This window comes from Eurosta solidaginis, chromosome 3, assembly GCF_040869045.1.
Source record: "Eurosta solidaginis isolate ZX-2024a chromosome 3, ASM4086904v1, whole genome shotgun sequence".
Taxonomy (NCBI): Eukaryota; Metazoa; Arthropoda; class Insecta; order Diptera; family Tephritidae; genus Eurosta; species Eurosta solidaginis.
The window spans coordinates 213,254,237-213,272,240 of NC_090321.1; the positions used below are offsets into that span (position 1 = coordinate 213,254,237).

General features: G+C 35.5%; 1 protein-coding gene across 1 annotated transcript in view; it reads right to left on the reverse strand.

The window, feature by feature from the left end:
* The window catches only part of Poxn (Pox neuro), an 83,796-nt gene that overhangs the window by 16,611 nt on the left and 49,181 nt on the right, over nt 1-18,004 (reverse strand). The window contains exons 3-4 of the mRNA XM_067777999.1: nt 6,098-6,238; nt 5,087-5,166 (exon numbers count right to left, since the gene is read on the reverse strand). Of these exons, the coding sequence (XP_067634100.1) occupies nt 5,087-5,166; nt 6,098-6,238 (221 nt within the window). The remainder of the gene's footprint in view (nt 1-5,086; nt 5,167-6,097; nt 6,239-18,004) is intronic.

The window sequence follows — 18,004 nt, forward strand, 5'->3', positions numbered from 1 at the left end:
ATGCTCTGGCGAAGTATTTATTTCAATCGACAAAACCATTAGGAAGCGCAGGTAGAGTGAGACCGCCAATGAGTTAGGTGTGGCAGTTGGAGGAAGACTTGTTACAGGTATCGCGTGTCCTGTTACGATGCAGCTAAAATCGATTAGGCGGGGAATGGATAAACGAATCTATTAGACGAAAGATTATCTTAACTTTTCGATTAATTGTGTATTTTTTATGCCCATCGAGTTAGGATTATGAAACCCAGGGAACAGACTTTAGCTTTCATCTTATTTCTCCTCTCCCTTCCTTTAACAAATTCCCCAAATTCCCACCCCTTCATTTTCTCCTTCCTCCGCTCATTTCCTTTCCTCCGTTTTCTACTCGTTTCTCGCCCGTTCTAATTTTATTGAATTTCTCTCAACGTATTCTTATTAAAGTAAAGAGTTTTTACAAAGATGAATAATTTAATATTTATTTCAAAACGTTTCTCTGACTGACTGACAATATTCTCCCTCATGATTCAATCACAAGAGGTTTGCTCGACAGACACATTTTTTGACAATTGCAGCCATTTTGCTCCCAATTCGAATTGACATCCGTTAACTGTGTTGTTTCTTTGCGAATTTTCGAAAAATATTAGTAGTAGAAATAGGAAGCAATCAGTTACCAATAATCGATAAGTACTTAACTGCATAATTGCTTTGAACATTTATTTTAATTTTATGATGAATTTATTAACTATGCCAAGGAATCGAGCACTTTCGTAAACCTATGAATATACGAAACCTAAATCAATTCCAAATTCATCGCTCAACGTCAAAACCTCGACTATTAAATCGATTCAAGTAAAAATGTCATTAGTAAATACTGGAGATGCCATAACGAAATGTACTCATTGGGCATGTTAACTTATTCAGGTAAAAGCCTTGAACAGGAGTCTACTGCTAATACGCGTCCAAAAATATCGATAGAGGTGACCTCGACAACAATAATCCTAAGGCGGAAAAGAAAAATTGTGGTTCATGTGGTTGTTGTAATGTTTTTGTGCGCTGAAAAAGATTTTGTGTACGAAAGGATTTCGCACGCATTTGATTTTGATCCCACCACATTGGTGGACCGGCCAACGTAACCCGGGGTAATTTTTCGGATTTTTCGTCAATATCTTTTGAACGAGCTAACATTTTTACTTCCGCCTTCGGATTATAGTTTTCGGGGTCAGTACGCGTCTTTTGACACTTCTCTCGATATTTTTGGGCGCTTATTAAAAGTTGACCTTCTGTTCTATTAATTCCGTATGTTCGGAACATTCGTTTCCATTTAAGAATTTGGAGAATCGGTTTATATTTGGAATATTATGCATATTCGGACCTCGTTATGTAGTATCAAATGAAGGTATTCCGAATATTCTAAATTAACGGTTTATCTGGAATGCTTAACGGAAAACAGCTTTTCGAAATTTCAGAATAATAAGGTGAATACTCACTGTGTAGCAGGATCGCACAAAAGCTTAACTCTTCTGTCAAAGTCAAGGTGGGAAAATACAGTTCTAAGACAATAAGCCATTTTCTTTTATTTTTGTTTTTGTCAGTTCATTGCGGCTGCTGAGTAGCGTATCACCCCATGTCGGCTGCCTGTTCAATATAATGCTATCTCAAAATATTTTTCAAAAATTTCCCAATTCAGGATTGGTGCAAAACCGCCCTATATTAGAGTTAGATTGAAGAACGCTTCATCTCAGAATGATTTTCATTAACTCCCTCTTATGACAAAATGCATTGAACTTATGCTCATGTAGGGAGTTTTGGAAACACATTTTGAGATAGTGCATTTTTGAATAAAATTCTAACGTACGGCATTAGGGTGGTTACAAGGTATATGGTGAATTTTAATTTGTGTTTTATCTTTCGGGGCACAATACGCCAATAGATCAGAAAATGATTATTGCAAAGTTACGTACGAGTCAAGTTCCTGGCATAAATGGTTTCACTTTTACTGATGAATCACAAAGAATGTTTTCTCAAAAATCGCTGTTTTTCCTAACTTTGACCTAAATGAGGCACGCGTTAACATTATCGGATTGGCCCGAAAATTTGTATGTATCATTTTCTAATCTATTGGCATATTTTATGGGGGTGCCAGTGGAAAATCTAAAATGGATTTCTTGTGGCCACCCTAGTACGGCATTTTTCAAACAATTTCTGAAAGAATGACCAAATCAACATAACTTTATCAATTCACGAAATATTTAGTAGAAAATGAATTATTTCCCCAAAAACTTTGGGCATTTACAAATTTATTATCACTACTAATATACTACCAAAGATAATTATCTACTACAATTTCACTGAAGGGGATTGAATTATTCCCCGTTTTCCTTACTTCGTAAAAGCAACCCGTCCGGATTTTTTAATTTGGGAGTGTCAAAGATATGTCATCATTGAAGAACAAACCTCTAGTAATTGAATCATGATTCTCCCTGATTGTCTTTTTATAGGCTTTTATAAAAATAAAGCATATTTGATTGATTACAAAACAGTATATAACAAGTTATATTTTCTTATCCAACAAATTTCCACTAACACTACCAATCTCACTCCTACCCACTATATATATGTCAGTCTTATTGATTTCCACCGATATTCTTCAGGTGTTCAGGCTTAATCTCGTTGAATAATATAACGAATTTCAATGTGCTGACAACAATACTCCGATAGATATTCAGTACGCAAAATTAATTTAGGGCGTTTTCTTTACTTGGCGCTCCCAAAATATCTGAATTTAAAGGTTATGATGGTTTTTGGCATTTCAGTCGGAAATATTTTGTGAACCGACACACAAACTTCTGAGAGAGCTAAAAAAAGGCATCAGCGTGGCATTATTTTATGAGAATAAAACACCATTATATCATCGCATCTCATGCAATCCTTAGAAAGCTGGCAGAAAGGACCACAACGAAGAGTATTGGACTAAAAACTGCATTTAAAATTTATAAAAAATTGCTTCTTGAGGATTCCTTATATCGAAACGGTCCCTCTCTGTGCCTTCTATGCTTTTCACCAACGATTTAAGAAAAATAACTCCTAATAAAATAACTAAAAAAAATTTTTAAGTTAAACGGTTTTACTGAAAACAATACTTACATGAAGTAATAATAATAATACTAATATCTAGAAAACAATTAAGTAGGTCCTAGGTACTAGTCATCACACTCCTCATCAATCTAGGGCGTTGATCAGACAATTAAATAAAAGCGTTGGGGAGCGTCAAATTTCTAAAAATGTGAGGCGTAGCATAACCTGATTAAGGTTCAGTAGGTCTTACTTATGACTATCAATAGAAATTTGACGCATCCAACGCTTTTATTTAATTGTCTGATCAACGCCCTAGATTGATGAGGAGTGTGATGACTAGTACCTAGGACCTACCTAATTGTTTTCTAGATTTTAGTTTTATTATTATTACTTCATGTAAGTATTGTTCTCAATAAAACCGTTTAATTTAAACATTTTTTTAAATTATTTTATTTTCAAATTTTTAGTTTTTTTTTAATTGCCTATTATTTCTCATTCTATTTAGTTCATTTAGTGACTCAGTGTTACACGGACTCTTTCCTGTTACAATCTAAGTCCTCAATACATAATCCTTCCAAAAAATTACCTCGACTCTGCGCCACGTATGCTTGTCCATCCTCCAACTACAAAATATTTTGATGTCACTTCTACCGGAGCGTATGTAATATTTATTCAAAATATGAGCCAAATCGGACCACAAATACGATTTTTGTGAACATCTCGATCCTTGCGCCACCTGGCGGAGATTTTTTTTCATAGGTCGTTTTCTATTCTTGTATGTATTATGTGTTCCAAATATGAGCTAAATCGGACCACAAATACGATTTTTGGGAATATCTCTACCCTTGCGCCACCTAGCGGCGATTTTTTTCATAGGCCGCTTTCTATTCTTGTATGTATTAGGTGTTCCAAGTATGAGCCAAATCGGCACACAAATACGATTTTTGGGAATATATCGTCCCTTGCGCCACCTAGCGGCGACTTTTTTCTTATTATTGCATTGTCATCGGGTTCTGAACTATATTCCACGTTTCAAGTTTGTAGCTTATCGGGAAGTTACTTAAATTTCAATTACAAAATTCGTTCACAACTGCCGTTCATGCGGCCGTGCGGACTGCCTGAAGCTAAATAAACCCGTTTAAAAACACTCTTAGTTACCCACTTAAGAAATCTTTGAGGTTCTTTATGCATTTCACTAAAACAAGTTGCATCAGCTAAATAAAAATTAAGAATCACAACAACACACAAAGTATTCCCCATCACTTCCAAGCAGTGCATTTGCTCAGTATTCGAAGCTCTCCGCCCGGGGTCGCTTTTATCTATTACTTCGGAGAGCTCCGTAGATGTTTGCAATGATGGATGAAATTTCTATGTCTCTCAGGTCATCAAAAGTAAGTTCATATCTACAAAAAGCTCATACAGTTCGTCATTATACCTGCTTAAATACTAGCCGTCGACATCACGGACAGGATTATAAATCTTCGGGAGAACTTTTTTTCCGACACTCCAAGGGCCATCTCATATTCTCTCGACACCGAGCCATAAATTAGGACGGGTATGATGAACAACTTATAGAGCGTAGTCTTATTTCGTCCAGAGCAGACTTTACTTTGCAGTTGCCTACTCAGTGCAAGGTATCACTTGTTGGTTCCTTGTACAGATTTCTAAAAATATTTTTATTGCTTCGACCCACATTAAAGTGCATTCAGCACAAGAATTTTAATCAGTTTTTGTTAGGATGTCATGCCATAATTTACAAATACATTAATATGAATATAAAATAATATTTACATATATAAGTGTTTAAATGAAATACTTTACATATTAACTTGATTGTGAAGTGATTTGTAAGCATTGTTGTCATTGTCAGCTGAACAAAATTCATTCATCAGCGCTTGACAGGCAACCATTAAAACTTTCAAATCAATATTTACATGAAACTATTAATTATGTGGAAATATCTACTAGATACACAAAAGTATATACATATTTTGTGTGACATACATGATAGAAACACTTCAAACATATTTACCTTTGTTTTACTGCCACCAATCGATCCCGGTCGTATTGAACCCGTTTCATAAAATCGCGTCAATATTTTTGAAACACAACCTGAATAATGAAGTAAATTTAAATTGTTAGAAAAAGTTTGAATGCACAATTAATAGAAGTTTACGTTTTTAACTAAATAAATTAATATTTTTTGTAGTTTATCTTCCAACTGGCTGATTCGATAGATATTTCGGGCTTGCCATAGGCACTCTTAACACATCTTTGTACTCAAGCAATTATACATATATAGGAGCTATACAAATTAATAATTGAACTGATTTAGTTCTGATTTCTAATAATGCAGAGCCTATCATTAGTCTATAGCAGCATCCATTTGTATGCTGACTTATTGAAAGAATGCCTTTAGCTAGACCGATACAGCTATCTAAACTTTACAGTGATCGTCACCGAATTTTGTAACCGAAATTTAAGTAACTTCCCGATAAAATACAAGCTTGAAACTTGGAATATAGTTCAGAACTCGATGACAATGCCATAGTAAGAAAAAAACTCCGATAGATGGTGGATGGATCAAAATATTTCAAAAAATCATATTTGTGGTCCGATTTGGTTCACATTTGGATCACGTAATACATACATAAATAGAAAGCGACCTATAAAAAAATCTCGGTTCGGTGGCGCAAGGATCAAGATATTCAAAAGAATCGTATATGTAGTCCGATTTGGCTCATACTTGGAACACGTAATACATACATAAATAGAAAGCGACCTATGAAAAAAAAAGCTGCGCTAGGTGGCGCAAGGATCGAAATACTCAAAAAAAATTGTATTTTATGAATTTTCGAAGTTGTTACAGTGTAATTTTTACTAGCTATGTCGTCATTTTTTTTATTTTTGGATTTCAAAGTAGGTGTTGTCACGCTTCCATAAGAAGCTTTTGGCGATCACTGATCTAAACGAAACTTTACTACTACCTAAAAGGATGAGACGATTTAATATTTATAAATCTATAATGTTTGTATTAACTTACCATGCGAGACCAGCAACTGTCGCGATATATCACACGGTCGCACACCACACAGCGCCAACTCCACAATGCGCCGGCGAACACAGTCGGGTAGCGGCCGACCATTGACAAAAACGCCGCCCAATTGATTGACGCCAGCTTGTCCTGTAAATAAATAAAAATTTAATAATATTTAAATAGTAGAAAATTTTCAAAACTTTCAGATAGTAAAAGTCGGATACATATTTTGCTTTAATCCGGTACGCTCGCGTACCAGCAGCTCCAGGCTCTCACTCGCCTCTCCGCGGAAACCATATGATAATATCAGGTCTAGAGCTTTCTTAATATACTCGACCACAAACGGGTGAAAGAGATCTTTTTCAGTTTATATTTGGAAAGTTACAATTCGTATTCAGAAAAATAAAATGAATATTCAGAATTTCCATTTCATGTTCAGTAACTTAAAATTCATATTCAGAAAATCCATTTTATATTCTTAAAGTTTTAATTCATACTCAAAAAATCACAATTGATATTCTGAAAATTTCCATTCATATTCAGAATTTAATTTTAATTTAGAATTCAGAAAGTTACAATTCATATTTAGAAAACTAAAATTGATATTCAGAAAACTCCAGTTGATATTCAGAACTTCCATTTTATATTCAGAATATTACAACTCATATTCAGAAAGATGCAATTGATATTCAGCAAGTTGCAACTGATATTAAGAAAGTTACAATTCAAGTTCAGAAACTTACAATTAATAATCAGAAAATGTAAATTAATATTCAGAAAAGTGCAGTTCATATTCAGAAATTTTGAATTGATATTCAGAAACTTTCAATTGATATTCAGATAAATTTTAAAGTATCTTACATTCAATGGACTGTTATACATTGAGTACTTAGATTGCATAGCATGTAGGTTCTTTACAATCTTGAAGGACATCGTGGAATACCGTTGGAAGCAGTTAAAGTAATTCTACTAATTTCGCCGTTTTTGCTGGAGTAAGAGTAGGAAAGTGAAGGAGAAAGAGGGATAAAAACAAAGAAAGAAGGATATGGATAGAGATAATGGACTTTATTTTGGATTACATTGTCTGTACTGGGTTCATCCTTACAGAATATGGTCCCAGAAGCACCAAATTTGCTACGTGGTCCATTGGAATACTTGTTAAGAGCAACTTTCTTGTTTTAGGCGGTATGTATGCAACATAAAATATAAAATTTTACAGTGAAATTTTCTGAATACCAATTGTAATTTTCTGAATAATCAATGTAATTTTCTTAATGTTAATTGAATAGGTATAATATGTAACTGTATTAATATCAATTGTAACTTTCTGAAAGCGGTAAAGATGGGTTTGATGGTGAATGAGGATAAAATGAAGTACCTGCTGTCATCGAGCAAAGAATCAGCGCATACGCGCCTTGGCAACCACGCTACTGTTGGGAGCCATAATTTCGAAATAGTCAAAGACTTGGTTTATCTGGGAACCAGCATCAACACCAGTAACAACATCAGCACTGAAATCCAGCGAAGAATCAATCTTGCCAATAAATGTTACTTTGGACTAGGTAGGCAATTGAAAAGTAAAGTCCTCTCTCGGCGAACGAAAATCATACTCTTCAAAGCATTTATCGTACCCGTCCTACTATATGGGGCAGAAGCATTGACCATGACAACATCAGATCAAGCGGCTTTGGGGGTGTTCGAGAGAATAGTTCTTCGAAAGATTTATGGATTTCTACGCGTTGGAGATGGCGAGTACCGAAGAAGATTTAATGATGAGCTGTACGAGCTGTACGCAGATATCAACATAGTCCAGCGAATTAAAACGCAGCGGCAACGCTGGCTAGGCCATGTTATGCGAATGAAAGATGATGCTCCGGCCAAGAAAGTGTTTCTATCGGAACCCGCCTATGAAAGCGGAGGTAGAGGGCGGCCCCCACTTCGTTAGAAGGACCAGGTGGAAAACGATAAAAACTCCCTTGGTGTCACCAATTGGCGCCGGTTGGCTGAGCGAAGGAGCGACTGGCGCGCCTTGTTGGACGGCCATAACCGTTTAGACGGTTAAGCGCCAATTAAGTAAGTAAGTCACTTTCTGAACATCAATTTCAACTTTGCCAATATGAAATGGAATTCTGAATATGAATTGCAACTTTCTGAATATGAAGTGGAAATTCTGAATATGAATTGTAATTTTCTGAATCTGAACGAAAAAGGTGAATTATAATTTAAATTATATTTTTAGAATAGTTTTTTAAATATAACAACCACAGAGTGCGGCTTTGACATCAAAATTTGTTCGTGTATAAAATAGTAAAAAAAGTGTAAAAAATGTCCCCTCATTATTACGTAAAAACATCACCACATTATTTGTATATCTCATTTTTCTATTTTCAATAGAATTCAAAGAATTGTAAATTTTGACCAAATTCACTGCATAACTTAGAGCGAATAATCTTTGAACCAGATGATTCACTTCCACAATTTATATGGAATTTTACATAGTTCGGCCAGTTTCGACTTAGTTGTGAAAAGCGTCGCGTGGACATCATATAAGTATACGAAAAAAAAAAATTTCAAAAATTATTCTCTGAATTATAAACAACTGAGAAATATGTTATCTAAATATCCATTAATTTGTTAAAAGCTGTTGCTGTCGATTATTTTTAGCGATAAAGTCAATAATTATGTTGCTATGAAACTAATATTTTTCCTTCAATGTTAAATGTGTAAACCAATTTTTCACTGTTATTTTGTAAATCAGTTGACCGCAGATACAACTTAGACATCGTTATAGCATTATAATAAATTCGATTGTACTAAATAAAAACAAAATATGTTAATATATTTATAATTTCAAATGTGTTATGATAAAAATCTGACATTTCTATTGTTAGGCAGCAACGGTAGCATTACGTTATTAAGCTACAAGTCGTAGTTGACAAAATAGCCAGACATGTTAATTAGGGTTAATAGCGAAGTTCCTTGTCTACAATCATAACTTAACGAGGTGGTATTAATAATTCATTGCTGCCGTATTTAACTCCTTTGTTCAATAATGGAAAATTTTGTGAGTACAACAAATGGCGGACCTGAATGAATTAAGCTGATATATTTATACCTTTCATGAAAATGAAATGGTATATTAATTTCGTCACGAAACCGAAAATTGTAAGTCCTTAAAGGAAAATAGATAGACCCACCATTAAGTATACCGAAATAATCAGGTTGAAGAGCTGAGTTGATTTTGCCTTGTCCGTCTGTCCGTCTGTCCGTCTGTCTGTTTGTATGCAAACTAGTTCCTCAATTTTTGAGATATCTTGATAAAATTTGGTGAACGGGTGTATTTGGGTGTCTGATTAGACATTTGTCGGAACCGACCGGATCGGACCACTATAGCATATATCCTCCATACAACCGATTTTTCAGAAAAAGAGGATTTTTGTAATATCTTACCCAATTTAACAGATTGAAACTTCAAACTTCACCATATATTTTCGTATATTGCACGCATTGTTGCCTGAAAAAATTGATGAGATCGGTCGTATATATGGTATATATCCCCCACAACCGATTGTTCAGATAAGGAACTTTTCGTAATTACTGCCCTATTTTAAGAGCTAGAGGCTTCAAATTTCAACGAATGCTTACGTATATATCATATATTGACGTTTGAAAAAATCATTGAGATCGGTGGTATATATATTATATACTTCATATAAACTGTCATTTTTGCCCCCTTTTTACGGCTAGAAGCTTCAAAATTCATCAAATTTCTTCAAATGGTTACGTTGACGTCATATATTTTTGAAAGACGTGATTCGTAGTCATAGTTTTTACATGCAGACCACAAAAAACGTGAAGCTTTGCATCCTCACACAAAGTACCTACCTGTTTTTTATTTTATATTTATCTTAAAAATCGTTAAGGTATGTAGATCTGTTCACTATATATTTCTTATCTTATACATCCGATTATTCGGAGATTACGAGCGGGATAAGATTATTGTTCAGCCCCATTCATGAAGGGTATGAAGTCTTCGGCACAGCCAAAGACAGTCCCGTTTTTGCTTGTTTGGGATTAACTTCGTACTATTTATGAATGGCTACGCATATTATGTGCAAAAAAATATTAATTATTAGCAAAACAGGCGTTAGAAGGAGTTAATGTCCCTGTGATTTAATTTTGCTATTTAATATATTCTGACATTCATATCGTTTGCTTAATGTGAAAATGTGCTAAGTCACTTTTTACAAATTTTACAGGAGACAAAAAACTGAATAATTTTTGAAATAAACTTTTTTTTCAAAACTGTGAATGAGGATACCTTAGTTGCAATACTTTTCAGTGTAGAAGCTTTGAAAAAGTTAAATAAATAAACCTTGTATGCCAACCGAGCAGCTATTTTTTGACTTAGAACAATTTCCGCACTCAAAACAAATTTTTTCTCCCGACCTAGCACTTTTTACTCAATATGTTCTCCCATCACTCCCCACCTTTAATGATTGAAATAAAACAGTAAAATTATATATGTTTTACAAAAATACTATTTATTTGTAAAACTGTTTCTAACTATTGGCGACCACCGTGGTGTGTGGTAGCGTACTCCGCCTACCACACCGAATGCCCTGGGTTGACACCCCGGGCAAAGCAACATCAAAATTTTAGACATAAGGTTTTTCAATTAGAAGACAATTTTTCTAAGCGGGGACGCCCCTCGGCAGGGTTTTGCAAGCACTCCGAGTGTATTTCTGACATGAAAAGCTCTCAGTGAAAACCCATCTGCCTCCCAGACGCCGTTCGGAGTCGGCATAAAACAAATAGGTCCCGTCCCGCCAATTTGTAGGAAAAATTTAAAAAAAGGAGCACGACGTAAATTGGAAGAGTAGCTCGGCCTAAAGTCTCTTCGAAGGTTATCGCGCCTTACATTTATTTATTTATTTTATTTCTTACGGTTTTGATCTGGACACTTTTGCCGGATGGTGCGCAGACAATAACTTATTTTTAAATTTAAACAAATGCTGTGTTGTGTCTTATTCCATAAAGACAACAGCCACATACTTTATCTACAAACTAAATGCTAAATCTCTTAATCGTTGTCAAGAGAGTAAAGCCTTGGTTTTAAATTTTGACTCCAAACTCTTTTTTCTAGTCATATTGATTTCGTTATTTCAAAATTTGTTGCAATGGTTGGGTTCTGTAGACGTAACACCAGTGATTTTAAGGACCCTATGACGTTGAAGGCACTTTATATATCCTTGGTCAGAAGTGGTCTTGAATATTGCTCAATAATATAGAATCCTTTCTGTGCAAGTTCCAAAATTGTTTACAAAATTGTTTACGTATGCTTCATTGGCCAGACGGCCTCCCATCATATACAAGCAGCAACAAATTGCTTGGTCTTCAGGCTTTGCATGACAGAGGAACTTTTATCTCAATCATGCTTGCCTATAATGTAATAAACTTGAGCATAAATTGCTCTGATTTATCTATTTTGTTCATTCCATATATTCCACTGCGTGATCTTCGGCATAATAGATTATTTATCGAAATAACTCATAAAACGAATTATGCTATGAATGAACCTATAACTAGGACTATACATCTAGCAAATCGATTAAGTAGTGTTATTAATTTTAATAACAGCTTATATAAGTTTAAGCTTGAACTGTTTTCTATTTTTAAATAGTCTGTAAGAAAGCATGTAGTTATCGGTATGTAAGAATTGAAGTAGATTATAGTCAGCGCAAAGCATTTATCATACACCAAAGGCATGTATCAATTGGGTAAATCCAATTTCAATGGGTTGCCAGCACAATATATAGCTTTTCCAACCCAATTGTCAACTCACCTAACCGTGGCGAATCCTGTTTCATTCACAGCCGAGGCTCTGTCGACCCCAAGTTCCTCATGGAACTAGGGGGTGGGGAGGGCGGGATGGCCTAGGACGTGTAATGTGGTCATATAAATCGTTCCCGATATGGTCGAGCTAGAAGCACCTTAACAGTGCTTTGTTACCGGAACGTACCGGATCTATATCCGGCAAACGGCCTTCGGGGAGTGGTTTTAGCAACAACAAAGCATGTACTTTTAGACCGAATGAATTAAATAAATAAATAAAATGCGCGCACAAAGAAATGACTAGTAGTTCAGATTAATATTATTGACAGGTTGACTTAACACATTTTTTATACTCAGTTGAGCAGGTTACTCCCCGAAGGCTTTGGGGAGTGTTATCGATGTGATGATCCTTTGTCGGATACAGATCCGATACGCTCCGGTAACAAAGCACTATCAAGGTACTAGCTCGACCATCTCGGGAACGATTTATATGGCCACATTAAACCTTCAGGCCATCCCTCCCTCCCCACCCCCAAGTTCCATGAGGAGCTTGGGGTCGCCAGAGCTTCGTCTGTTAGTGAAACGGGATACGCCGCTCGAAGGTGACGTTGACAATTGGGTTGGAGAAGCTATATATTGCGCTACACAACCCCTTGAATCCCCCTGAGTACTCATCTCAGATTGCTATTTAAAATGAACGATATCGGACTATAACCACGCCCACTTTTTCGATATCGAAAATTTCGAAAAACCGAAAAAAGTGCGATAATTCATTACAAAAGACAGATAAAGCGATGAAACTTGATAGATGGATTGACCTTATGACGCAGAATAGAAAATTAGTAAAATTTTGGACAATGGGCGTGGCACTGCCCACTTTTAAAAGAAGGTAATTTAAAATTTTTCCAAGCTGGAATTTGGCAGTCGTTGAAGATATCATGATTAAATTTGGCAGGAACGTTACTCCTATTACTATATGTACGCTTAATAAAAATTTGCAAAATCGGAGAAGGACCACGCCCACTTAAAAAAAATGTTTTTAAAGTAAAATTTAAAAAAAAAATTTAATATTTTTACAGTATATAAGTAAATCATATCATATAATTTAATAAGTAAATTATATCAACATGGCGGCCACCGTGGTGTGATGGTAGCGTGCTCCGCCTATCACACCGTATGCCCTGGGTTCAACTCCCGGGCAAAGCAACATCAAAATTTTAGAAATAAGATTTTTCAATTAGAAGAAAATTTTTCTAAGCGGGGTCGCCCCTCGGCAGTGTCTGGCAAGCGCTCCGATTGTATTTCTGCCATGAAAAGCTCTCAGTGAAAACTCCTCTGCCTTGCAGATGCCGTTCGGAGTCGGCATAAAAGGTGTAGGTCCCGTCCGGCCAATTTGTAGGGAAAAATCAAGAGGAGCACGACGCAAATTGGAAGTGAAGCTCGGCCTTAGATCTCTTCGGAGGTTATCGCGCCTTACATTTATTTTTTTTTTTTTTTATTTTTATATCAGCATTCAACACCAGTAATGATATGGTGTCTAGGATACTTTTAAGCCATAATTCGAACAAAAATTTACCAATCCTTTTGAAATTTTATAGGGGCATAGATTATAGACGTTAACTGTTTTCTGTGAAAATGGGCGAAATCGGTTGAAGTTACGCCCAGTTTTTATACACAGTCGTCCGTCTGTCCTTCCGCATGGCCCTTAATACGATAACTCGAGCAAAAATCGACATATCTTTACTGAACTTAGTTCACGTACTTATCTGAACTCACTTTATCTTGGCATAAAAAATGAACGAAATCCGACTATCACCACGCCCACTTTTTCGATATCGAAAATTACGAAAAATGAAAAAATGCCATAATTTTATACCAAATACGAAAAAAGGGATGAAACATGGTAATTGGATTGGTTTATTGACGCGAACTATAACTTTAGGAAAAACTTTGTAAAATGGTTGTGACACCTACCATATTAAGTAGAAGAAAATGATAAAAGTTCTGCAGTGCGAAATAAAAAACCCTTGAAATCTTGGCAGGTATTACATATATAAATAAATTAGCGGTATCCAACAGATGATGTTCTGGGTCACCCTGGTCCACATTTTGGTCGATATCTGGAAAACGCCTTCACATATACAATTACCACCACTCCCTTTTAAAACTCTCATTAGTACCTTTAATTTGATACCAATATCGTACAAACACATTCCAGAGTCACCCCTGGTCCACCTTTATGGCGACATCTCGAAAAAGCGACCACCTATAGAACGAAGACCCACTCCCTTTTAAAAATACTCATTAACACCTTTCATTTGATACCCATATTGTACAAATGCATTCTAGAGTCACCACTGGTCCACCTTTATGGCGATATCTCGAAAAGGCGACCACCTATGGAACTAAGGATTACTCCCTTTTAAAATACTCATTAACGCCTTTCATTTGATATCCATATCGTGCAAACAAATTCTAGAGTCAACCCTTATCCACCTTTATGGCGATATCCCTAAATGGCGTCCACCTATAGAAATATGGCCCATTCCCTTTTTAAATACTCTTTAATACCTTCCATTTGAAACCCATGTCACACGAACACATTCCAGGGTTTCCCTCGGTTCATTTTCCTACATGGTTATTTTCCCTTATATTGTCACCATAGCTCTCAACTGAGTATGTAATGTTCGGTTCCACCCGAACTTAACCTTCTTTACTTGTCTTTAACAGCTGACGACTTAGCACATTTACACATCATTGCAAATAGCACGTAAAAATTTAAAATTTAAATAATTTTTTTCTTGTGATCGATGTATTTTGAATTCAGTTTTAAAACTGCATTAAAATACAATTTTTCAAAAAAAGTGACTTAGCACATTTTCACATTAAGCTAACGATATCATTATTCATGATGCAATAACCGCGATAGGTGAAGTCAATATTATAAAATGTGTTTGCGTTTGACAATATTCGTCTTCATAAATTTAAATGTTGCTTCTTGAGTTATTTGCAGCATTGCATTTTTTAGCATCATAAAAAAATAGTACATTAATGCCTGAATTATGAAGTAACGTGCAGGAAAATAACGCCTGTGGACTATATTTCATTTTGTGGAATAGCTTATTGCCTTTTCCTGAGAGGGAATGGAAAAGCTTAAGTCAACGGAACTGAATGGCTGGATCTTACGATCAATAACTGAGGAATTTCGAAACATAATGCTGACGTCAATGAGATGATTGATAATCTGTAACAATATCATCTAGTTACGGATGAGTATCTGGGAGGCTTGTAATACGCAAATTCGGGATTTACGGTTGATGCAGGCTCAAATGAGCAAAAAGTCGATTCCTCAACAAATCAGAGCTTATAGATTTACCTAATGGCAAAAGAAGGAACTTTGGAATTTTCTAGTTTACCTTAATCGGCTCATTCAATTTACGCAACCTCCTTAATTCTTCTGTAAATCTTCCCGCTTTTTTCTTACTCTTCCCGCTCTTATCGAAGTCTAACTCTCACTATTACTCTTAATCTTATACTTATTCTTAATCTCCCTGTTAACCTCTTTCTACTAATTTGCCCCAAACAATTACCCCTATTCTTACTTTTACTCTCGCTCCTTCTTTCTCTTGTTCTTTTCACTTTTCTGACTTCCCTCCAACTTTCTCTAACTTTTTCTCCCATATTTTTTGTTTTCTGTTATTTTCTCTTTCGTGTCCTCGTTTACATATATGAATATTGAGTTTGGCTTTTTAAGTAGTAATAAAATAGCAAAATAGTACTAAAATTTTCCCTCCCTACTATTTTAAAATTCATGATCGTATTATGAGGGTCTTCAAACTTTTGTTGTTGTACTACTGTATTTACCTGTCTGGTTTTATTGCGTAATGTCTTTAAGTACTAAAATAATATTGGCTATATGAATGATTTTTGTTTCAGTAGATGCATTTTGGCACACCTTGTTAATTTTGTAATGAAGCACCTATCCTTACAAATTGTTAGGCATAAATTAATCAAAAATTGTTTGCAATATACGGAGGAAAGAAAGTTGAAAGTGTTATCCACGGGGTTGAACATTCACTTTTAGGCAATTTCAATAATTTTGGAGAAATTACTTTGACACCCTGTAAATACAACGAATTTTCAAATCGGTCACACTAATAGACCCTTTTTTAGTACAATTTCAACTTAGTTTGTCAGTCAAACTAAGCTTTAACTTATTCCGCCGTTTTCCATGCTACTTTAACTAAAGTTTACGCTGAGCTTAAGCGCCAAGCGGCAGAGCCGAAAGGGTTAAGCTCTATTTAACTTAATAGTTATTTACGTTCGTTCGCAATGGCGTCGAATATGGCCAACAAATTTTAGGGCTTAAATACCATTAGAGGTCATGTTGAAAACTAGCATACTTTCAAAATTTTAAGAGTTGTTTCGAAACAGTGGATCAACTTGAGAAACATAACATCCTCAGAAAAAAAGACAATTTTTTATAAAACAAAAAATGTCTCGCAAGTCTCGGCTTCTCGCGAGATTCTCGACATTCAATTTTATCGATGCACTGGCAATTTTGTATAGAGCTCACGACTTCTTCAGCAGCACAAGCTGCACAGATAACAAGTAAGGAAGGCGAAGTGCGGGTGTAACCGAACATTACATACTCAGCTTCCAAATTACAGCTTGCAAAATTTTTAAATTACCTTCTTTTAAAAGTGGGCGGTGTCACGCCCATTGTCGAAAATTTTACTAATTTTCTATTCTGCGTCATAAGGTCAACCCGCCTACCAAGTTTCATCGCTTTATCCGTCTTTGGTAATGAATTATCGCACTTTTTCGGTTTTACGAAATTTTCGATATCTAAAAAGTGGGCGTGGTTACAGTCCGATTTCATTCATTTTAAATAGCGATCTGAGATGAGAGCCCAGGAACTTACATACCAAGTATCAGTAAGATAACTCAAAATTTATTCAACAATTACATACGGATTTACAAACGGACGGACGGACGGCGGACGGACATGGCTAAATGAATTTATTTTTTTCGCCCAGATCATTTAGTTTATGCCTTTACGTGGTACCGTTATGTGAACAAATTTAGTATACTCTGTGTGCTCTGCTCAGCTGAGTATAAAAATACAGGAATAGATGGAATAAAACTAATGCTGTATTACTGACTTGAATGTCGAGAAGCTCGCGAAACTTCCGAGTAATTCGAAAACCTCATGAGAAGTCGAGTTCTCGATTTCTCGTGTCTCGAAATTCTTGCTTTTGTTCGAGAAGAAATCATTAACTCTAATTTATAACGCTTTATTATTTCCACCAACTAGGTACTTATTTCTCACAAAAAACATCTGTTGGCTTTAGTGGCGTCGCCTTGGAGGAGCTTTTTTTCAACTCCACCTCAACTCATTATCTAATGTATGATATTAATTGGAGAAATGTGTTGAATCTTCATTTGAGAACTGTACATTTCTCAAAATATCTCAAAATTTGGAGAATAATTTCAGAATGACGAGAACTATAAATTTAAAAAAAATTTCAAAGGTTGAATAGTGATTGGATAATGATGTTGGATATCAACTTGAGAAATAACAGGTTTAAGAATAATTAGAGAATGATTTTGGTTATTAACTCCAAAACTAGATATATATTTCAATAAGGCTAGAGAAATATTTTTGCCATATTTGTTGGTTAAACAAAATCCAGCTGTTTAAAAATTATCTAGATTATAAAAAACCAATGTTTCCTTAAAAATATGCCTACCCAAAAGGCGGGCTTAAACTGTGACTGAAAAACTGGTCTGGAATTTAAATTTTACTAGAGTTTAAGCAAACTTACTTTAAGCTTAGCTTAACTTGCTTCTGAAAAACCGTGCCTAACACAAGTTTGATAGAGATAGATAATTAATTGAGGCTCGAACTGCGACCATTGGTCTATTGTGCCCTCAGCTTCTTCACAGCACCTCATCTAAGGCGACATTCCTGATGAACCCTAGCAGTTCACCTGGCTTGGGGGATTTAATATGAGAATACCCTGGGCATTGTGAGCCCATAAACTTAGCCCTGCGTCTTGAGATTGCGTCACACTC